Source organism: Ornithorhynchus anatinus, chromosome 2 (assembly GCF_004115215.2).
Source record: "Ornithorhynchus anatinus isolate Pmale09 chromosome 2, mOrnAna1.pri.v4, whole genome shotgun sequence".
In the NCBI taxonomy this organism is placed as follows: Eukaryota; Metazoa; Chordata; class Mammalia; order Monotremata; family Ornithorhynchidae; genus Ornithorhynchus; species Ornithorhynchus anatinus.
Genome location: NC_041729.1, coordinates 165614833 through 165637507, shown reverse-complemented (window position 1 = coordinate 165637507; position 22675 = coordinate 165614833). Strand labels below are relative to the sequence as shown.

General features: G+C 61.7%; 1 protein-coding gene across 1 annotated transcript in view; it reads left to right on the top strand.

Annotated features, from left to right (window-relative positions):
• Positions 1-22675, top strand: part of ETNK1 (ethanolamine kinase 1) — a 47831-nt gene that overhangs the window by 6395 nt on the left and 18761 nt on the right. The window contains exons 2-3 of the mRNA XM_029054583.2: positions 15853-16112; positions 18224-18364. Of these exons, the coding sequence (XP_028910416.1) occupies positions 15853-16112; positions 18224-18364 (401 nt within the window). The remainder of the gene's footprint in view (positions 1-15852; positions 16113-18223; positions 18365-22675) is intronic.

Here is a 22675-nt window from a genome sequence, read left to right as displayed (position 1 = left end):
TCGGGATGAACAAGTCGGCAACAGATAGAGACGGTCCCCGCCGTCCGACGGGCTCACGGTCCGATCGGGGGAGACGGACGGACGAGAACGATGGCGATAGAGTCGAGGGGAAGAACGTCTCGTAAAAACCGATGGCGACTAAATAGAATCGAGGCGATGTACAATTCATTGACAAAATAAATAGGGTAACGAAAATATATACAGTCGAGCGGACGAGTACGGCGCCGTGGGGATGGGAAGGGAGAGGTGGAGGAGCGGAGGGAAAAGGGGAAAATGAAGGTTTAGCTGCGGAGAGGTAAAGGGGGGGTGGCAGAGGGAGTAGAGGGAGAAGAGGAGCTCGGTCTGGGAAGGCCTCTCGGAGGAGGTGAGTTTTAAGTAGGGTTTCGAAGAGGGAAAGAGAATCAGTCTGGCGGAGGGGAGGAGGGAGGGCGTTCCGGGACCGCGGGAGGACGTGACCCGGGGGTCGACGGCGGGACGGGCGAGACGAGGGACGGTGAGGAGGTTCTAAGCTGCTGGGGGAGATACAGGGTCATCGGGTCGTCCCACGTGGGGCTCACGCACTTTCAATCCCCATTTTCCAGATGAGGGAACTGAGGCCCGGAGAAGTGAAGCGACTCGCCCCCAGTCACCCGGCTGACGAGTAGCAGAGCCGGGAGTCGAACTCAGGACCTCCGACCCGGAAGCCCGGGCTCTCTCCACTGAGGCGCGCTGCCGCTTGGCGAGGACAAGCGGGCGACTGAGAGAGACCGTCTCACAACGGGCTCGGAGTCTCGCACGCCAGCGGTGGACTCTTAGCGAGCGCCACCGGATGACGGGGTGGTTGGTCTCGCCCCTCCCTTCCCCCAAGCCCGTGACTTAGCGGAGCCGGCCCCTCCGAGGCCAGCCGGCCTGATCTTTGTCCCCGGCCCTCGGCGGGGTTTTCCCTTTCACTTTCGCTCCCCAGAGCCCCGGGGTTAAAAAAAAAAACGAGGAGACGGAAGGTCAGCGGGTCGTCCCACGTGAGGCTCCCAGTCTTCGTCCCCATTTTCCAGATGAGATCACTTGAGGAGGGACCGGGAGGTGAAGCGACTCGCCCAGAGTCACCCAGCTGGCAGATGGCGGAGCCGGGATTCGAACCCACGACCGCCGACTCCTGAGCCCGGCCTCTTGCCACGGAGCCACGCTGCTTCTCGGGAGGGAATCTGGAAGGTGGGGAGGTCGAGCGTGGCTTAACGGAAAGAGGCCGGGCGTGGCGGTCGGGGGTCGTGGGTTCTAATCCCGGCTCTGCCGCTTCTCGGTCGTGTGACTCTGGGCCGGTCACTTCGCTTCTCTGGGCCTCAGTGACCTCATCTGGAAAATGGGGATTAAAATTGTGAGCCCCACCTGGGACAATGGTGGACACGTTCTCCGCTCTCCAGGAGTTTATTTACGGTCTAGAGCCCGGGCCTGGGAGTCGGGTGGCCCCGGGTCCTAATCCGATAAGGGGGTCTATCATTCTATTCATCTGATTAACCACCGGTACGTATCCGTAGTCCCGTTTACGTCGACGCTGTCGGTGCCCGTCGTCCGGCTCCCCGCTTCCAGACCGTGAGCCCGTCGCCGGGCGGGGGTGGGCTCTACCTGTCGCCGCGTCGGACTTTCTGGGAGTTGAGAGCGTAGAGGAGGAAGGGCGGGCGGTCTGGGAGAAGCCGCGGGGCTCAGTGGAAGGAGCCCGGGCTTGGGAGTCGGAGGTCGCGGGTTCCGATCCCGACCCCGCCGCCTGCCAGCCGTGTGACTCGGGGCGAGGGGCTTCGCTTCCCCCTGCCTCAGTGACCTCATCTGGAAAACGGGGAGGAAGACCGGGAGCCCCACGGGGGACCCCCCCCCCCCCCCCCCCGACCACCTGGCATCCAGCGGCGCCGGGCACGTGGCGAGCGCCTGACGGACGCCAGCGCCGTCATCGGTGCGTGATGGGGACGGGCGAGATGCTCGGTACGCAGCCCGAGGCGAAGACTCCTCTCCCTCCCTCCCCTCTCCCCCGCTCTGAGAACCCGGACCCGGGAGTCGCGGAGGACCTGGGTTCTAAGGCCGGCTCCGCCACGTTCCTGCTGGGTGACCTCGGGCGGGTCGCTTCTCTGGAAAATGGGGGCCCGACGTAGGGCAACCCGATGGCCTTGCGTCTACCCCGGCGCTCGGCTGGCGGGACGCGCTTAACGAGAAATAACGATAACGAATCCTCTGTGTCGGTTTCCTCCCCCGGGAGGTGGGGTGGAGAGAGGTGTCGTGAAGCCGCGAGCCCCCGGTGGGGCCGGGCCCCCTGCCCTTCATTCCGTCGGTGGGACTCACTTCCTGGGGCCAGGCTTCCGAGGACGGCTTTGCCTCGCCTCTGCTTCCCGCCTCTGTGCCCTGCCTCTGCTGCCTGCCCTCTCGCCCTCTCTTCCCCCCCCTTCGCCCTCTCTTCCCCCCCCTTCGCCCTCTCCCCCCCCCCCCCTTCGCCCTCTCTTTCCCCTTTGCCCTCTCTTTCCCCTTTGCCCTCTCTTTCCCCCTTCGCCCTCTCTTTCCCCCATTTGCCCTCTTTCTTCCTCCTTCCGCCCCCTCTCCTTCCCCCCTCCGCCCCCTCTCCTTCCCCCCTCCGCCCCCTCTCCTTCCCCCCTCCGCCCCCTCTCCGTCCGCCTCCCCGCCTCCCCCGCCATGTGCCGGGTGGCTTTTTGTGAGGCCGGGTGGCTTTTTGTGTGGGGAGGTGACGGGGCACGTGGAGAGCAGCAGGGGCTACCCGGGGGGCAGCGGCAGCGTCCCGCGGGCTCCCAGGCAGTCAGTCGGGCAGCGGGATTTACGGAAGGCCGACGGCGTGCGGAGTACTGAGCGCTTGGGGGACGACAGAGCCCCTCGCGTGATAGTGCCCTGCACGAGGGGAGCGCTCCACCGGAAGCCCGTCGTGGGCGGGGAGCGCGTCTGGTACGGCGCGGTGGCGTACTCGCCCGAGCGCTTAGTACGGTGCTCGGCACACAGCGAGCGCTCCGCCGGAAGCTCGTCGTGGGCGGGGAAGGCGCCTGTTAATATTGTTCTCCTGTGCTCTCCCGATGACTTGGTGCAGTGCTCTGCACACAGTGAGCGCTCACTACGTACCACTGACCGATAAAGAGCATCGATGGATGGTCTAGAACCCACCCGAGTTAGCAGACACGTTCCCTGCCCGCGGGAGGCTTAGAGAATAATAAAGTAATAATAACGCTGGTATTTGTGAAGCGCTTACTATGCGCCAGGCACCGTTCGAAGCGCCGGGGGAGATACGAGGTCATTACGTCGTCCCCCGTGGGGCTCACAGTCTTCATCCCCATTTGACGGATGGGGTAAGTGAGGCGCGGAGGAGTGACTTGCCCGAGGTCACAGCTGTCGGGCGGCAGAGCGGGGATTAGAACCCACGACCTCTGACTCCCAAGGCTCTTTCCGCCGAGCCACGAAGAGAAAGAAGGAAGCCTCGGGCTTTTGGTTCCAGGCGGAACTTGCCAGAGGCAGCGGGCGCCTCCTTAACCGAAATGGCGACGAGCTGCGGGGGGGGGGGGGGGGCGGGGGCGAACCCTGTTCACCGGCGCTTCACAGAGACCACCACCCTAATGATGATAATATGAAAAATAACCCTGAGCGCTTTGTACAGCGCTCTGCACAGAGTAAGCGCCCGATAACATCCGTCGGCATGAATGAAAGCGCGGCAGCGTAGGAAAGAAGAAGGCTTTGAATGGTGGTGGATGGGGTGGGAGCGGCGAACCCCGGGGGAATGAAGCGGGGGCGTTCCCGGGAACAGAGGAAGGCATTTTCCGGGCATTCCGGGGAAGAGAGGAAGGCATTTTCCGGGCATTCCGGGGAAGAGAGGAAGGCGTTTTTCATAGAAAGCGGCCCGTGCCGGGGAAGCCGACGCTCGGGACGGATACGCCGGTGGTGTCGGCCGTCCCGCTCCCCGCTGGGAGCCCGGGGTGGGGCGGGGACTGGGTCGGTCCGGCGTTATCGCTCGAGCGCGTACCGTGTGCAGAGCGCTGTACTCGGCGCTCGGGAGAGCGCACTGTAACACGTTCCCTGCCCACAACGAGCTTCCAGTCCAGAGGGGGAGACGGACGTGGATAGAAGTGAATACGTGCCGCATCTGGACCCGAGCGGCGCGGGGCCGGGAGGGAGGGACGAAGGAAGGGAGCGAGTCGGGGCGACGCAGAAGGGAGCGGGAGAAGAGGAGAGGAGGGCTCAGCGTATCTACCCCAGCGCGCCGTCGACCCCCGGGCCACGTCCTCCCGCGGTCCCGGAATGCCCTCCCTCCTCACCTCAGACAGTGTAATTCTCTTCCCCTCTTCACATCCCTACTTAAAGCTCACCTCCTCCGAGAGGCCTTCCCAGACTGAGCTCCCCCCTTTTTCCCTCTGCTCCCTCTACTCCCCCTTCACCTCTCCGCCGCTAAACCCTCTTCTCCCCCCTCTCCTCCTCCTCCCCCCCTCCCGTCCCATCCCCTCGGCACCGTACTCGTCCGCTCCACTGTCTATATCTTTATCACCCTATTTATTTTATTTTGTTTAATGAGATGTACATCGCCCCGATTCTATTTAGTCGCCATTGTTTTTGTGAGGTGTTCTTCCCCTCGACTCTATCTGTCGCCATCGTTCTCGTCCGCCCGTCTCCCCCCATCAGACCGTGAGCCCGTCAGAGGGCAGGGACCGCCTCTATCTGTTGCCGACTTGTCCGTTCCAAGCGCCTAGTCCAGTGCTCTGCGCGTAGTAAGCGCTCAGTAAATACTATTGAATGAATGAATGTTTAGGACAGTGCCTGGCACTTAATGCGTGTCACAGTTGATATTAGAAGCCTAAAGAAAAAGGAAGCGGTCGGGGTGGAATACCTGGCAGTCGGCAAGGACCTCGATGTAATTAGCAACGCTGGGACTTGCCGGCAGGAAGCGGTCAGTCAGTCGGGGGGGGGGTTTATGGAGCGCTTACTGCTGCCAGGACACTGTACCGAGAGGTCAACGCGGTGGAGTTGCACCGAACCCTAGGAGAAGCAGCACGGCCCGGTGGCAGATGGTAGAGGGGAGCCGCACGGAGCGTTCAGTCTAACGGGCAAAAGACGCTAAAGTCGTTGGCAGGTTGGAGGGAGGAGAAAAGAGGGGATGTGGACACGAGTCCTTACCGCCTAACTGATGGCCGAGGGGCCCAGAGAATCCCAGTTCTGCCCACTCCCCTGCCGGGTGACCTTGGGTGAGTCGCTCGACTTCCCGGTCCCTCAGTTTCCTCACCTGTCGAGGGTGATTCACCGCCCGCTCCCTTCCTACTAATTGCCCCGAGCGCCAGGGGGAAGCGGCCCCGGGTGTGACCTGATCACCTTGTGTTTCCTGGCTTTTTATGGTATTCGTTAAACCCTTACCGTGTGCCAGGCACCGTCCTAGGCGCTGGGGTGGATAGGACCCGATGAGGTTGGACGCGGTCCCTGTCCCGCGTGGGGCTCACCGTCTTCATCCCCGTTTTACAGATGATAACGATCATAACTGTGGAATTGAAGTGCTGCTGTGTGCCGAGCACCGTACCGAGCGCTGGGGCGGATAGAAACAAATCGGGTCGGGCGCGGTCCCTGTCTCGCGTGGGGCTCTCGGTCTTCACCCCCATTTTACAGTCGAGGGGACTGAGGCCCAGAGAGGTGAAATGACTTGCCCGAGGTCACGCGGCAGACTAGCGACAGAGCTGGGACGGGAGCCCGGGTTCTTCCGACTCCCCGGCCCGGGCTCCGTTCGCTAGGTCGTGCCGCTTCCAAACCACAATTATTATTATTATTCTTATCGTCGTCATGATGTGATTAGGTGGTGCCGAAGGGGTCGGCATGGGAAATGGAGGAAGGCTTTCCGGAGGAGTTGCGATTTCAGGAGATCTCTGAAGATGGGGGAGGACAGCGGTCTGCCGGATACGGTTTTCATCGTATACGGTATGCTGTTAAATATATATATCATATACGGCAGAGGACAGGACGTTCCGGAGAAATGATCTCCACGGAGTCGCCGGGAGTCGCAGGCGACCGGCCGGCACTTAATAAGATTGTTATGTTGTATATGTTCTCTATTATGGCTGGATCGCACTTTCCGAGCGCCCGGTTCGGAGCCCGGCGGACGGTAAGAGCCGAACGAGACCGGTTGAGTGAATGAACGATGCGGGGAAGGAATCCCGGGCGGGAGCGAGAGGAAGGCCGAAGGGAGAGACGAGAAGGAGAGGAACGGAGCGCGAGCCCGGGTGGAGTGGGAGCGGGGAGCCGATCGATCGGTCCGGCGTGGCGGAAACAGCCCCCGGCCCCGGCTGCCGATCCCGGCTCCCTCCCGTGTCCGCCGTGTGACCTTGGGCCAGCCGCGTACCTCCTCTGGGCCTCGGACACCTCATCTGGAAATCGGGGATTAAATCCTACTCCCTCCTGGTGCCACCGGGAGCCCCTTGGGCACCGGGGACCTCGTCCCACCTGATTAAACTCGTATCTACCCCGGCGCTTACAGAAACGTTTGGCGCATATCCTGTCCCCACTGGATGACGGCGTCAGCCTCCTCTCTGCCCTCCCAACCTCCTGTCTCGCCCCACTCCGGTCCACACTTCGCTCCGCTGGCTTGGTGGTCTTTCTCCGGAAAGGCTCTGGGCAGGTCACCCTCCTTCCTCGAAGACCTCCAGCAAACGAAACAAAAGCTCCTCGCTCTTGGCTTTGAAGCCGTCCGTCCCCCTCCTCCCTCCTCTCCTCCTCCACCCCGGCCCGCACACTCCGCTCCTCTGCCGCCGCTCACCTCCTGCCCGGGCTTCTGGCTCGCCCGTCTCACGCATCCACTCCCTCGATCGTATTTGTTGAGCACATACCGCGTGCAGAGCACCGGACCGAGCCCTCGGAAAGGACGGTTCAGCAGGAAAGAGAGACGATCCCTGCCCGCGACGGGCTCCCGGTCTAGAAGTCCCTCCTCGAATCCGCCAGTGACTCTTGCTTTCTTCAAAGCCTTGCCGAGGGCCCGCCTCCTCCAGGAGGCCTTCCCGGACTGAGCCCCCCTTTTCCTCAGCTCCCCCTCCCTTCCGCGTCACCTCCACTCGCTCCCTTTGATCTTCCCTCCACTCCCCGCCCCGCCCCACTCGGGTGTAGACGTATAACTCTGTAATTCTATTTAATAATAATAATAATAATAGTGATGGCATTTGTTAAAGCGCTTACTATGTGCCAAGCACTGTTCTAAGCGCGAGGGAGGATCCAAGGTCATCAGGTTGTCCCACGTGGGGCCCGGTCTTAATGCCCATTCGCGAGAAGCAGCGTGGCTCAGTGGAAAGAGCCCGGGCTGGGGAGTCAGAGGTCATGGGTTCGAATGCCGGCTCCGCCCCTTGACAGCTGGGTGACCGGGGGCAAGTCACTTGACTTCTCTGGGCCTCAGTGACCTCATCCGTAAAATGGGGATTAACTGTGAGCCTCACGTGGGACAACCTGATTACCCTGTATCTACCCCGGCGCTTAGAAACGTAGTAAGCGCTTAACAGATACCAACATTTTTATTATTATTCTTATTTTGATGATATTGATGCCCGGCCACTTGTTTTGATGTCAGTCTCCCCCTCCTAGACCGTGAGCCCGCCGTGGGCGGGGATCGCCTCTCTTTATTGCCGTATCGTACTTTCCAAGCGTTCAGTCAGGACGAATGGAGAGGGAGAGAATGCGGACCGTAGGAAGATCTCAAAAGTCCAAGAGAAAACGGACCGGGAGCCTCTTAAGAGGCCCAGGTGACGCGTGCGTCCAGGACTCGGGCGACGACTCAACCCCGTCTCTGGGGACCAGAGAGCCAGAGGAGGAAATCTGGGAACGACGGGGTGACGCCTCGGCCGAGGGCCGTCCTCGAGGTCCGGCCCGCGGCCGGGGCTCTCCCGCAGCCGAGGAAGCCTGCCACCGGGGATCCGGGGAATTCCGGCCCGGGAATTCCCGCTGGGGAGGGAAGGACCGGCGAGTCCCCCGAGTCAGCCGGCCATTTGTAGTTGCGGAGCGCTCACTGTGTGGAGAGCGCTGTGATAAGCTCTTGCGAGAATATAGTAGATGGGTAGAAGAGGCGCATTCCCAGCCCACGGGGAGGCCGCGTCAAGACGGGTGCGCTTCCGGGTGCGCGAAGGGAAAATGGGGGAAAATCCAGGCTACGGGGAGTCAGAGCTCAGAGGCTCAGTCGGGCGCAGGTCTTCACGTCGTCCTTCACAGTAGAGAAGCAACGTGGTCTAGCGGGTAGAGGCCAGGCGTGAGGCTCAGGAGGTGGTGGGTTCTGAGAGAAACCGCGTGGCTCAGTGGAAAGAGCCCGGGCTTCGGCGGCGGGAGGTCACGGGTTCGAATCCCGGCTCCGCCACCCGTCAGCTGCGTGACTTGGGGCGAGTCCCTTCACTTCTCCGGGCCTCCGTTCCCTCGTCCGTAAAACGGGGATGAAGACCGGGAGCCCCACGTGGGACAACCTGATCACGTTGTATCGTCTCCTGCGTTTAGAACGGTGCCCTGCACATAGTAAGCGCTTAACAAATACCAACATAATTGTGTTGTCATTACTATCCCGGCTCTGCCCCTTGTCTGCCTTGTGACCGTGGGCAAGTCACTTCACTTCTCCGGGCCTCAGTGACCTCATCTGGAGGGAGGGGATTGAGACTGGGAGCCCCATGTGGGACAGGGACTGGGTCCAACATGATTCGCCTATGTCCGCCCTAGCGCTCGGTACGGTTCTGGTACGTAGGAAGTGCTTAACAGATGCCGCAGTCGTTACGATCGTTATCCGGACGAGTCCCTCCCCTTCATCGTCAGTGACATCTATAGAAGCCGCGTGCGAGAAGCAACGTGGCCCAGTGAAGGAGCCCGGGCTTGGGAGTCGGAGGTCGTGGGTCCTAATCCCGGCTCCGCCGCTTGTCCGCTGTATGACCTGGGGCGAGTCGTTTCACTTCTCTGGGCCTCGGTTATCCCCCTGTAAAACGGGGATGAGGACTGAGCGCCCCACGTTGGGCAACGTGATGACCTCGTATCTCCCCCAGCGTCTGGAACGGTGCTTGGCACGTAGCGAGCGCTTAATAAAGGCCATCAGCGTTGTTATTATTTATTGAATGCTTACCGTGGGCGGAGCACTGTGGTAGACGCTTGGGAGAATACGGTGTGACAGGGTCGGGAGGCACTCCTCTGGCTGTAAGCTCGTGGCGGGCAGGGAATCCGTCTGTTTATCGTTGTACCGTCCTCTCCCCAGTGCTTAGCGTAGCTTTCTGCACACTTTAACTCGGGTGCCCAAGAGGCCGGCCCTCACCTTGGGGGAAAGGGTCAAGCGAGAGGTCGCCAGCCGTCAGGCGGGGGTATGGGTTGAAGCAGCGCGGCTCAGTGGAAGGAGCCCGGGCTTGGGAGTCAGAGGTCATGGGTTCCAGTCCCGGCTCTGCCGCTTGGCAGCCGGGTGACTGTGGGCGAGTCACTTCGCTTCTCTGGCCCTCAGTTACCCCATCTGTAAAACGGGGATTATCTGTGAACCTCCCGTGGGACAACCTGATGACCCTGCATCGGCCATTGTTTTTAGGAGACGTCCTTCCCCTCGACTCCATCTACTGCCGTCGTTCTCGTCCGCCCGTCTCCCCCGATCGGACCGCGGGCCCGTCAGAGGGCGGGGACCGTCTCTGTCTGTTACCCATTTGTCCATTCCGAGCGCTCAGTACAGTGCTCTGCACGTAGTAAGCGCTCAATAGATACTATTGAATGAATGAACGAATCCACCCCGGCGCTCGGAGCAGTGCCCTGCCCATAGTAAGCGCTTAACAAATACCAACATTATTATCATCATTATCGAACGCCTGCCCCCGTGCAGAGCGCTCCGCCCACCGCTCCCTAACTTGCAAGTGCACGGGGGACCCGGGGAGCTCGGCCAAGGGCGAGATGTGATACTTGGCGCTGGCGTCGGGGGGTAGTTTTGTCAGAGGCTCTTTTTCCCGGCCCTCTCCCCTCCGTAATAATCCCGTTTCCATTCTTAATGCAGTCCTGCGGGTTCCCGAGTGTTACCGCGCAGCCGGTAACCTGAGGAGACATTTATTTTAATTGCACGTCACCTGTGTGCCGGAGCCGCTCCGTATAATCCTCGGCTGGAGCCTAACCGAGCAGGTGCCCCGAAGGCATCTCGAACCAGAAACCATTTTAGGATAGCCGCGGCCGGGACCGCTGCTGGGAAACCCCCCCCCCCCCCCCCCCCTCCGCCCCCCAGATAGACCCGCCCCAGATCCCCTTTCCCTCCCACCGCTGACCGAGGCCCATCGGGAAGTAGCCTGGCAAGGCGAAGAAGTGAAACCAGAATTTTTCTTCCTCACCCTCCAGAATTTTCCGGAGCCTCTGGGTTTGAAGAACGGCGGTGTTGGTTAAGCGCCCGCTATGGTTCAGCCACTGTGCCGAGCGCTGGGAGAGACGGGAGGTTATCAGGCGGTCCCACTTGGGGCTCGCAGTCTAGAGAAGCAGCGTGGCTCAGTGGAAAGAGCACGGGCTTTGGAGTCAGAGGTCATGAGTTCGAATCCCAGCTCTGCCACTTGTCAGCTGGGCGACTGTGGGCGAGTCACTTAACTGCTCTGGGCCTCAGTTCCCTCATCTGTAAAATGGGGATTAAGAGTGTGAGCCCCATGCGGGACAACCTGATTCCCCCGTGTCTCCCCCAGCGCTTAGAACAGTGCTCTGCACGTAGAAAGCGCTTAACAAATACCGACATTATTATCATTATTATTATTATTCTTGATCCCCATTTTCCAGGTGAGGTCACCGAGGCACGGAGAAGTGAGGTGACTTGCCCAAAGTCACGCAGCTGCCGAGTGGCGGGGCCGGGATCAGAACCCACGACCTCCGACTCCCAAGCCCGGGCCCTTGCCACCGAGCCACGCTGCTTCTCTAGCCCCTAGTGCTCTCCTGAGTTTGGCCATCTTATGAAAATAATAATAATAATGGTATTCATTAAGATTCCTATTCCTACTCCTATTGAGAAGCAGCGTGGCTCAGTGGGAAGAGCCCGGGCTTGGAAGTCAGAGGTCATGGGTTCGAATCGCGGCTCTGCCACTTGGCAGCTGGGGGACTGTGGGCAAGTCACTTCGCTTCTCTGGGCCTCAGTTCCCTCATCTGTCAAATGGGGATGAAGATTGTGAGCCCCACGTGGGTCAACCTAATTCCCTTGTATCTACCCCGGGGCTTAGAACGGTGCTCGGCCCATAGTGAGCGCTTAACAGGTACCGACTTTATTATTATCTTGTATCTCACCCCGATCTTTAGAACGGTGCCTAGCGCACAGGAAGTGCTGAACAAATACTCTTTCAAAAGTGGCACGGCCCGTTTCTGAGTTAGCAGAACTCTCCTCCTCTCTCGGAGTGACCTTGGCGTCCGCAAGGTCTCCTGATTTTTTTGGGAAACTAAATTGCCGAGATTCCCAACCTTTCCCAAAGTAACGACGACTCGGTGGGATTCTGCTTTATCAGGAACAGCACAAAGCCGCCAGTGCTTTTCTGGGTCACCGCAGCGGGAGAGTTTTGGTTTTTTGTTTGTGGGGTTGTTTTTGTTTTTTTGTTTTTTTTTGGGAAATGGAAACTAATTTTGTTACAGGGATTATGTTTTCAGGACAGTCAGCCTTTGGAAAGAAAACCTGGGTTTTTCCTGGCGAAGCCCATCTCGTCACCCGGAGCCGAGAGTTGGTTGGTTCTTGTAGCGGGTCCAACCTGCTTAGCTCGCATCCACCCCGGCGCTTAGAACCGTGCTCGACACCTAGTAAGCGCTTAACAGATGCCAACGTCGTCGTCATCGTCAGTGGCTCGGAGGGCTCCAGAGACCCATGAATTAATAATATAGTGACGTTGGTATCTGTTAAGGGCTTACTACGTGCCGAGCACTGTTCCAAGCGCCGGGGTGGATAGAGGATAATCAGGTTGTCCCACGTGGGGCTCGCGGTCTTCATCCCCATTTTCCAGATGAGGGAACTGAGGCGTCGAGAAGTCGAGCGAGCGACTCAGAGTCGCACGGCTGACAGGCGGCGGCGCCGGCATTAGAACCCGTGACCTGTGACTCCTACACCCGGGTGACTCCTGCACCCGGGCTCTTTCCACCGAGCCACGAGCCCCCGAAGGGAGACCCGTTTTCGCTTGGGGGAAAAGCGCCGGGCCCTCGTCGAGAAGCACCTGGGCTTTATTTACTTTGGCTTTTTGCAGCGTTTACATTTAAGGGTCGATTTGAAGGTCCTCTTCGTCTCTGGCAGACAGTCTCTGTCCACTTGTCGCCGGGGCCTCGGGGAGCTCTCCAGAGTGGAGAGGGCACCCCCGGACGCTGGCCCCTAAAAATGCCGGCGTGTCAATCCCGGGGAGCCGGGGATTTCCGCCGTTTCCCCCGCGGCCGTCCGGGGAACCCACGGGATCGTCTGCTTCGGGGTCTTCCTTCCCGTTTCTCATCCAGCCGAATTCGTTCATTCATTCGGGTCGTATTTACCGAGCGCTTCCTATGCGCAGAGCACTGGACTAAGCCCTCGGAACGGACGGTCCGGCAACAGATAGAGACCGTCCCTGCCCAGCGACGGGCTCACGGTCTAATAGTCTGATTTATCCTGGGCCTGGGATCAGAGGCCGTGGGGTCTGATCCCGGCTTCCGCGCCCCCCCCCCCCCCCCCCCCCAGTCCGCTCCGTGACCCCGGGCGAGGCCCTTCACCTCTCCGGGCCTCGGTCCCCTCATCTGGAAGATGGGGATGGAGACCGGGAGCCCCCCCCCGGGGGACGGGGGCCGACCTATTTTGCTGGGATTAGAACAGTGCTCTGCACGTAGTAAGCGCTCAACAAATACCAACATGATCATTATCCACCGCAGCGCCCGGTACAGTGCCTGGCACACAGTAAGTGCTGCGCAGGCATCATAATTAGTAATCACTATTGGTTCAGTCCGATTCAATTGGAGAAGCAGCGTGGCTCAGTGGAAAGAGCCCGGGCTTAGGCGTCAGAGGTGGTGGGTCCTAATCCCGGCTCCACCGCCTGATCGGCCGTGTGACTCTTGGCAAGCCGCCCCTCTGGGCCTCGGTTGCCTCGTCTGGAAAATGGGGATGAAGACCGGGAGCCTCACGGGGGACGACCCGATGACCCCGGATCTCCCCCAGCGCTTAGAACGGTGCTCGGCACAGAGTAAGCGCTTAACAGATTCCAGCACTGTCAGTTGTACTTATCGAACCCTTTCTGCGTGCAGAGCGGCGTGCTAAGCGCCTGGGAGGGTACGTATATCAAGAAGCAGACACATTCCTGCCCACTGCAAGCTCACAGTCTAGAGGGGGAGACTAACATTAATATAAATCAATAAATTACAAGGATCTATAGCGTATATATATATACGCCTGTGCTGTGGGGACGGGAGGGAGGGTGAACGAAGGAGCAAGTAATAATGACGATGGTGTCAAGCGCTTCCTGGGGGCCGAGCACTGTTCTGAGCACTGGGGTAGATACGAGGTCATCAGGTTGTCCCCCGTAGGGCTCGAGGTCTTCACCCCCGTTTTCCAGACGAGCCGCTGAGGGCACCGAGAAGTGAAACGACTGGCCCAAAGTCACACGGCTGACAGGTGGCGGAGCCGGGATTAGAACCCACGACCGCCGACTCCCAAGCCCGGCCTTCTTGCCACCGAGGCAGGCTGCTTCTCAGAGCGGCGCAGAAGAGAGCGGGAGGAAAGGAGGGCTTAGTCAGGGAGGGCCTCTTGGAGGAGATGGGCCTTCGATATAGACAGGGTAGCATTTACCTGTCTAAAATGAGGCGGGAGGGCGCACCCGGCCGGAGGTAGGATGTGGGCGAGAGGTCGGTGGGGAGATGAGAATAATAATAATAATAATAAATAATAATGTTGGTATTTGTTAGCGCTTCCTATGTGCAGAGCACTGTTCCAAGCGCTGATGTAGATACAGGGTCATCAGGTCATGAGGCTCGCAGTCTTCATCCCCATTTTCCAGATGAGGGAACTGAGGCCCAGAGAAGAGAAGTGACTTGCCCACAGTCACCCGGCTGACAAGAGGCAGAGCCGGGATTCGAACCCGTGACCTCTCGACCCCCCCCCCCCCCCCCCCCCCCAAGCCCGGGCTCTTCCCGCTGAGCCGCGCTGCTTCCCCTGCGTGGACGCAGACAGACGAGCGCGAGCGACCGTGAGAATCATTGTTATGAAATCTAAAGATTCGAGAGAGTCTCTCGGCCGCTCACTCCCCGGCCTCGTTTCCGGCTTTCGGATTCTCTTTGTGGAGTTTTGCGGAGGATTTTGGGACGCGCCTCTTACTTTACAAACCGCCCCAGGGTCGGGGTCATCTCCCCCCTCCCCCCGCCCCCCCCGGACAGTTGAGGGGATTTCCGGCCCCGGATGCTCTGCCGTTAGGGATCCGTCACCGATTTCCTTCCTCTGAAGCTGTTAATGGTTAAACTAAATATTAGGTAGTTCGAGGTCCCGAATGGTTCATTTTATTAACTCGGTCGCCGGGATTCCAAGGATCAAAGGATAACCCAATACAGAAGTAACTCGTACAGATTTAGGCACAGGCACGTGGTGAATGGAAGAGCCGTCTAACGTGCCGGTAGAACCCCTACCTTCTCTTGCCTTAATAATGACGATCATGGTATGTGTCAAGCGCTCGCCATGTGCCCGCCACCGTCCTAAGCGCCGGGGTAGGTACGAGGTCATCGGGTCGTCCCGCGAGGGGCTCGCATTCTCATCCCCGTTTTCCAGTTGGAGGTCACTGAGAAGTCAAGCGACCGGCCCAGGGGCACACAGCCGACGAGCGGCGGGGCCGGGATTAGAACCCAGGACCTCCGACTGCCGAGCCCGGGCTCTTTCCGCTGAGCCGCGCTGCTTCTCTTAGGAGAAGACCGAATCACTCCTTGCAAATCAGGACGATTCCTCCTTCGCTCCCCCAGGCGTTTTAAGGCGCCGGATTTGCAGCCACGTCCCTGTCGGGTCGCGGGCGGGGAACGTGTCCACCAACCCTCCGACGTCCTCTCCCAAAGCGCTCGGCACGGTGCTCCGCGCACACTGACTCCCAACCCCGCGCCCCATCCGCGAGGCCACCCCGCCTCTCTCTCCCCCCTGCAGCCCGGGCTCGGGAGTCAGAGGTCGTGGGTTCTCCTCCCGGCTCCGCCATTGAGAAGCGGCGTGGGAGACGGAGGTCGTGGGTTCAGATCCCAGATCTGCCCCTCGTCAGATCGTCAGTGACTGTGGGCAGGTCACTTGGCTTCTCTGGGCCTCAGTTCCCTCGCCCGGAAAATGGGGATTAACCGTGAGCCTCAGGTGGGCCGACCCCGGCGCTCGGAAGAGCGCTCCGCGCGTAGTAAGCGCTTAACAAATACCGACGTTGTTATCGTCGGCCGTGTGACTCTGGCCCGGTCGCTTCAGTTGTCTGGGCCTCAGTTCCCTCGCCCGGAAAATGGGGATTAACGGTGGGTGAGCCTCAGGTGGGCCGACCCCGGCGCTCGGAAGAGCGCTCCGCGCGTAGTAAGCGCTTAACAAATACCGACGTTGTTATCGTCGGCCGTGTGACTCTGGCCCGGTCGCTTCAGTTGTCTGGGCCTCAGTTCCCTCGCCCGGAAAATGGGGGCGGAGGCCGCGAGCCCCACGTGGGGCGACCCGGCAGCCCCAGCAGTTGGAACGGCGCTCGGCAGGGAGCGGGCGCTCAAGAGACCCCGTCGTCGCCGTCGAGGGGAGGCGCGCGGTCTCCGTCGGTTTTCCTTTGGCGGCCGGGCCTCGGGCGGCGGCGGCTCGGTGGCCGCCCCGAAGGGAGGCGGGGTCCGTCCCCCTCCCGCCTCGCCCGTCCCCCCGGGGCGGGGGGCTCCGCTCGCCGGCCCGTGTCCCGTGTCCCGTCCCCCCCGACCCCGCTCGCTCACCCGCCTTCCTCCCCCTCCCCTCAGCTGTTCACGGACGGGATCACCAACAAGCTGATCGGCTGCTACGTGGGCGACAGCATGGAGGACGTGGTCCTGGTGCGGATCTACGGCAACAAGACGGAGCTGCTGGTGGACCGCGAGGAGGAGGTGAAGAGCTTCCGCGTGCTGCAGGCTCACGGCTGCGCCCCCCAGCTCTACTGCACCTTCAACAACGGGCTGTGCTACCAGTTCATCCAGGGCCGGGCCCTCGACCCCGAGCACGTCTGCAGCCCGCACATCTTCAGGTGAACACGCCGCCCGCCTCCGTCCCTCCCCCCCTCCCCGGCGCCCGGTCCCGCTCTGAACGCGCGGGAGGTACGGCCGGGTGGGGCAGCGGGCGGATCCCCCTCCTCTCCGCCCCGCGGGGCCTTCCGAGAGGCGGCGCGGCTCAGGGGAGAGAGGCCGGGCCGGGGAGCCGGAGGCCGCGGGTTCCGATGGCGCCGATCGGCCGCGCGACGCCGCGCGAGCGCTCCTCCGGGCCTCGGTTCCCTTAGAAAACGGCGGTATTTGTTAAGCGCTTACTACGTGCAGAGCACTGTTGGGAGCGCTGGGGGGGACAAGGAGATCAGGTGGGCCCACGTGGGGCTCACCGTTTTCATCCCCATTTTACAGATGAGGGAACCGAGGCCCGGGGAAGTGAAGCGACTCGCCCGAAGTCACGCGGCGGGCGAGCGGCAGAGCCGGGATTCGAGCCCATGCGTGACCTCCGACGCCCCAGCCCGGCCGCTTGGCCACCGAGCCGCGCTGCTTCTCTGGAAGAGGGGGGTGAAGACCGTGAGCCCCGCGTGGGACCACCTGACGGCCTTGTATCTACCCCGGGCCCGGGAGTCGGAGGTCATGGGTTCGAATCCCGGCTCGGCCGCTTGCCACCTGCGGGACTTCGGGCGAGTCGCTTCACCGTGCGTCGGTTCCCTCATCCGTAAGATGGGGATTAAAAACTCAGGCGGGACAAGCTGATCACGTTGTATCCCCCCAGCGCTTAGAACAGTGCTCTGCCCGTAGTGACTAACGGACTCCACCATCATCATCGTTATTATTATTAACCGGCGCTTAGAACGGCGCTTGGCACGTAGTAAGCGCTCAACAGATGCCACCGTTGTTATTGATTCTCGCTGCGACCGGCCTCGCGGTCCTGCCGGCTCGAGGCCGTCGTCCGTTTCGCGTCTCCCTCGACTCCCCGGCCACGGGGGTCGCCGTCTCCCGGCTTCTCCGGGAGCCCCTCCCCTTCCCGCCGACGGGTCGGCGGTTCTCATCGAGCGGCTTCCCGCGGCGGGCGTGCGGAGCGCTGTCCCGAGCGCTCGGGAGAGGACGGTACGGCGGAGGAGCGGCGTGGCCCAGCGGGTGGAGCGCAGGCCGCGAACCGGAGGGCCTCGGGTTCCCGGCCCGGCCCCGCCACTCGCCCGCCGTGGGACCTGGGCCTCGGTCGCCTCGTCTGGAAAATGGGGCGAAGAGCGTGAGCGGGACCGGATCCGGATGGATTAGCTTGTGTCCACCCCGGCGCTTAGGGCGGGGCCCGGCACAGAGTAAGGAGGACAGCGCCGTTTTAAAGTACGGATTGGGAAAGTCCCCCGTCCCCCGTCCCCCCCCGCCCCCCCCAAACCCCGCCCCCCTCGGTCCGAAAAGATGGCGAAAAAGAGGCCGGTTCTCTCTCTCCACCGGGGCGACGTTCCCGGTCCGTCGGATGCCGGCGTCACCCGAAACGGGGTCCGTCCCGCAGCCTCCCCGAACGTTTTCCCATCCCCTCTCCCCGGCTCCGTTGCCCGGGAAGTCGAATAGGGTCGCGACGCTCTCTCGGATGTGGAGGATGCACCCGAGCGATTAGGGGAGGCGGCGTGGCTCAGTGGAAGGAGCCCCGGCTTCGGAGTCCCAGGTCATGGGTTCGATCCCCCGCGCTGCCACTTGTCAGCCGGGTGACCGTGGGCGAGTCACTCCACTTCTCTGGGCCTCAGTGACCTCATCTGGAAAATGGGGATTACCTGTGAGCCTCACGTGGGGCGACCTGATGACCCTCTGTCTACCCCAGCGCCTAGAACAGTGCTCTGCACTTAGTAGGCGCTTAAATACCAACATTATTATTACGATTATTATTACCACCTTCCAGGCGCTCAGTCCAGTGCTCTGCGCACGGTAAGGGCTCGAGAAACCCGATTGAATGAATAAGCTCCCCGAGGGCGAAGATTCGGTTTGAGTAATAATCATAGTAATGACGACGACGATGATAATGCCGGGTGGCCACTTAAGACTAGGAATTAGGTGAAGGCATCCGGCAGTTTAGTCCCGGGACTCTCTCTCGGGTAAACGAATAGCTATATCCAACTTGACTTGGACGTGTATATTTATTTGTTTTTTTAAACAGGCTAATAGCACGTCAGCTGGCTAAAATTCACGCTATCCATGCGCACAATGGCTGGATTCCCAAATCTAATCTTTGGCTGAAGATGGGGAAATACTTCTCCCTCATTCCCACAGAATTCGCCGACGAGGAGATTAATAAAAGGTAAAACTGATCTCGCCTTCGATTTTCAACTCGTACGTTGCTTTTGCCTGACCGTCTTCTCCCCCCCTCCCCCCCTCCCCGTCTCTCTCCGCCCCCCCCGCCCCCTCCCCCGCCTGGGCTCTGGGTCCTGGGCTCGAAGGCAGGGTCCAGAACAGCCCGGGGGTCAGAAGGACCTGGGTTCTAATCCCGGCTCTGCCACTTGGCTGCCGTGTGGCCTTGGACGAGTCACTTCACTTCTCTGGGCCTCAGTTCCCTCATCCGTCGATGGGGATGAAGCCCGCGAGCCCTATGCGGGACAGGGACTGTGTCCAACCCATTCTGCTTGTATCCGTCCCAGCGCTTAGCACGGAGCTTGGCACGTAGTAAGCGCTCGACAGATGCCCCAGTTGTCCTCATTATTATTAAAAGGCTGGCACAGTGCTCCCAATCTGCTTGTATCCACCGCAGCGCTTAGTACGGAGCTTGGCACGTAGTAAGCGCTCGACAGATGCCACAGTTGTCCTTATTATTATTAAAAAGCTGGCACAGTGCCCTCTGGCTTAGCCGCTCGTACCTCGGGTTTCCCCGGCCCCGTTGTCCCTCCCGCGTCATCCCTACGCCGGGCTGTGGCGCTTACCTTCGGACGGTCGGTATTCCCCCCTCCCCCCCGCCCCCCGCCCCCATCGCCACATCCCCTGGGCTCCCGTCTGTAAATTATACGTCATGACTGATGTATTTATTCACGTTAATGTCCGTTTCCCCCCCCCCCCCCGCAAACTCTCAACTCGTTGTAGGCCAGGAACCGGTCTGGCTGATTGTGTCGGATCGGCCTCGGCATTCATCGCGCCCTTACTAGGCCGGGAGGATCGGAGGGCAGATGGGGGGGCGAGCGGGAGGCCAGACCCGGCCCAGGCCCCGGCGGGAGGGGGTCCGGGGTGCCCTTCCCCGTCCAGCCGTTCCCGCCGCTCCCGGGAACGGTGCCCGGCGCGCAGACGGGAAGGGAGTCCCCACGAGGGGCCCGGGTCTCTGTCCGGGGTCGGGGCCGAGGGCCGGGCGCGAGTTGAGCGGCCGAGGCTCGGCTCCCTCCCTCCCCCCTCCCCGGGCCAGCCCGGCCGGAGCGGGGAGCGTCTCCCTGCCCCCTCCCTTTCGCTCCCCCGGGAAGAGAAACCAGCGTGGGACCACCGTACCCGCGCCAACGCGACGCCCGCGGCTCTAGGACGAGAAAGGAGGTCGGGGGGTTTTGTTGAGCGCCTACCGTGGGCCGGGCACTGTACCGAGCGCTGGGTGGATACGAGCAGACGGGGTCGGACACGGTCCCCGATCCCACGTGGGGCTCGCGGCCTCGGTCCCCGTTTTACAGGGGAGGTCGCTGAGGCCCAGAGGAGTGAAGTGACTTGCCCGAGGTCATACGGCGGACACGTGGCAGAAGCGGGATTAGAACCCACGACCTGATGCCCGAGCCCGGGCCCTAGCCGCTAGGCCATCTTGGATCGTAGCCCAGTTCGTGGGGCTGATTTTGAGGGTCGGGGTTCGGGCCGTGACCCGGGTGGTCTCGGCGGCCTCAGGTTCTCGCCCCTTAAGGGCCGCCCGACTCGCGTTCTACCTGCCCGGAATCCACGGTGTTGGATTACACGCTTCCTAATGATACCAATAATTAATAATAATATAACGATGGTACTTATTAAGCGCTTACCACGTGCCAGGCACGATTCTAAGCACCGGGGTCGACACAGCCGAACCGGATCGGACCCACCCCGTGTCCCACTGGGGGCTCTCCCGCTTCTTTTATGTATTTTATCGTATTTGTTGGGCGCTTACTCGGTGCCAGGCACCGTCATAAGCGCCGGGGTGGATCGAAGCACGTCCGGTTGGACGCGACCCCTTGTGCCACGCGGGGCTCACGGATTCGATCCCCATCTTTCAGACCAGGTAACGGGCCCGGAGAACCGACGTGACTTGCCCGGGGTCACGGAGCAGACGAGTGGCAGAGGTCCATTCATTCAGTCGTACTTACTGAGCGCTTACGGTGCGCAGAGCACTGGACTCGGCGCTCGGAATGGACGACTGGGCAACAGATAGAGACGGTCCCCGCCCACCGACGGGTTTACAGTCTAATCGGGGGAGACGGACAGACAAAAACAACGGCGATAAATAGGATCCAGGGGACGGACACCTCGTTCACGAAATAAATAGGGGAATAGAGATACAGACAGAGGAGCGGGAGGGAGAGGGGGAGGAGCAGAGGGAAAGGGGAAGAGGTGGGATTAGAACCCGTGACCCCGTGAGTCCCAGGCCCGGGCCGTACGCCACGCCACTGGCAGGGTGCAGGAGCCCTTGGGAGAGCCCGGCACAGCCCGGCTCGGTCTTCGCGTTCCCTTCCCACAGGCCGGGGGGGGGTGGGGGGGAGATCCAAAGCGGAAGCCGACGGGGCTGTGGGTGTATTTCCGGCTGGGCCCCGGGCTCCTCTGGCCGGGGGGCCTGGCTGCTGGTTCGGTCCGTCCGTCGAGCGAGCGCCTACCGTGTGCGGAGCACCGTACCGAACGCTTGGGAGAGGACGAGGTAACGGCAAGCGGGCGGATTGCCCGCCCGCCCCGAGCTCACGGTCCAGCCGGGGATCGGACCGTGAGCCCGTCAGACGGCAGGGACCGTCTCTATCCGTTGCCGACTGGTCCATCCCAAGCGCCTAGTCCAGTGCTCCGCACCTGGTAAGCGCTCAGTAGATACCGTTGGATGAACGAGTCGGAATAAGTGAGACGCGGAAGTTAAGCGGGCGGGGCCGGGGCGGGTGGGGGATGAAGAGAGGGAGCGGGTCGGGGACGGGGAAGGGAGGGGGAGAAGAGGAGGGGGGGGGGGGCGCAGTCCTGGGAGGGCTTCCTGGAGGAGACGGGCCTTCGATTAGGCTCTGAAGACGGGGGGAGAGTCACCGCCCGTGGGATCTGAGGAGGGAGGGCCTTCCGGGCCGGGGGTCCACGGCGGGCCGGGCGAGGACAAGGCACCGGAAGAGCAGGGTGTGAGGCCTGGGGTGTAGAAGGAGAGGAGGGAGGTGAGGTAGGAGGGGATGGTGAGGAGGTTTTTCGACGCGGAGGTGGACGGGCGACCCCCCCGGAGATTTTGGAGGAGGGTGGTGACACGCCAAGAGCGTTTCTGGAGAAGCAGCGTGGCTCAGTGGAAAGAGCACGGGCTTTGGAGTCGGGGCTCGTGAGTTCGAACCCCAGCTCCGCCACTCGTCGGCTGTGTGACTGTGGGCGAGTCACTTCACTTCTCTGTGCCTCAGTTCCCTCATCTGTAAAATGGGGATCAAGACCGTGAGCCCCACGTGGGACGACCCGATTCCCCTACGTCTACCCCGGCGCTTAGAACGGTGCTCGGCACATAGTAAGCGCTTAACAAATACTAACATTATTATTTCTGGAGAGAGGGGCTCCGGGCAGCGGAGCGAAGCGTGGACCGGAGTGGGGAGAGGCGGCAGGCGGGGAGGGCAGCGAGTGGGACCACGCAGTCGTCGAGGTGGGGATCAGAGAAAAGCGATAGCGTCAACGGGGTAGCGATTTGGAGGGCGAGGAAAGGGAGGATTTCAGCCACCTGACGGGGGAAGCGGCGTGGCTCGGCGGAAGGAGCCCGGGCTGGGGGGGGTCGGAGGTCGTGGGTTCCAATCCCGGCTCCGCCGCTTGTCTGCCGGGCGACTCTGGACGAGTCGCCTAATTCCCTTACGTCTCGTTCACCTCATCTGTCAGATGGGGACGAGGACCGGGAGCCCCACGTGGGACAACCTGATTATCCCGTACCTCCCCCGGCGCTTAGAACGGCGCTCGGCACATGGCGAGGGCTCAGCAGATACCGGTCGCGATTATCGCCGTCGGCGAGGGCGCGGATACGTGGGTCGGAGGAGGGAGAGGCGTCGAGGAGGACGCCGAGGTTCCGGGCTGGTGAGACGGGAGGGACGGCGGCGCCGTCTACGGCGACGGGAGAGTCCGGGGGGAGGGAGGGCGCGGGGTTCGGGTGGGGGGATGAGGGGCCCGGTTTGGGGCGGGTCGAGTCCGAGGTGACGGGGGGCGGGGGGGACGGCCGAGGCGAGACGAGGGCAGGAGGAGATGCCGGCCCGGAGAGAGGAAGGGGGATGGGGGCCGGAGCCGGAGATCCGGGCCTCGTCCGCGCGGAGGTGGCCGTCGAAGCCGTGGGAGCCGACGGGTCCTGGGAGGGAGCGGGTGTCGGAGGGGACTCTCCCCGGGGCTCAGTACAGCGCTTCACGCCCAGTAAGGGCCGGGGAGACGCCCCTGATGCGTCAGAGGTGACGGGGCCGGACCGGGGCCGAGGTCTCCGTCCCGCGGCACC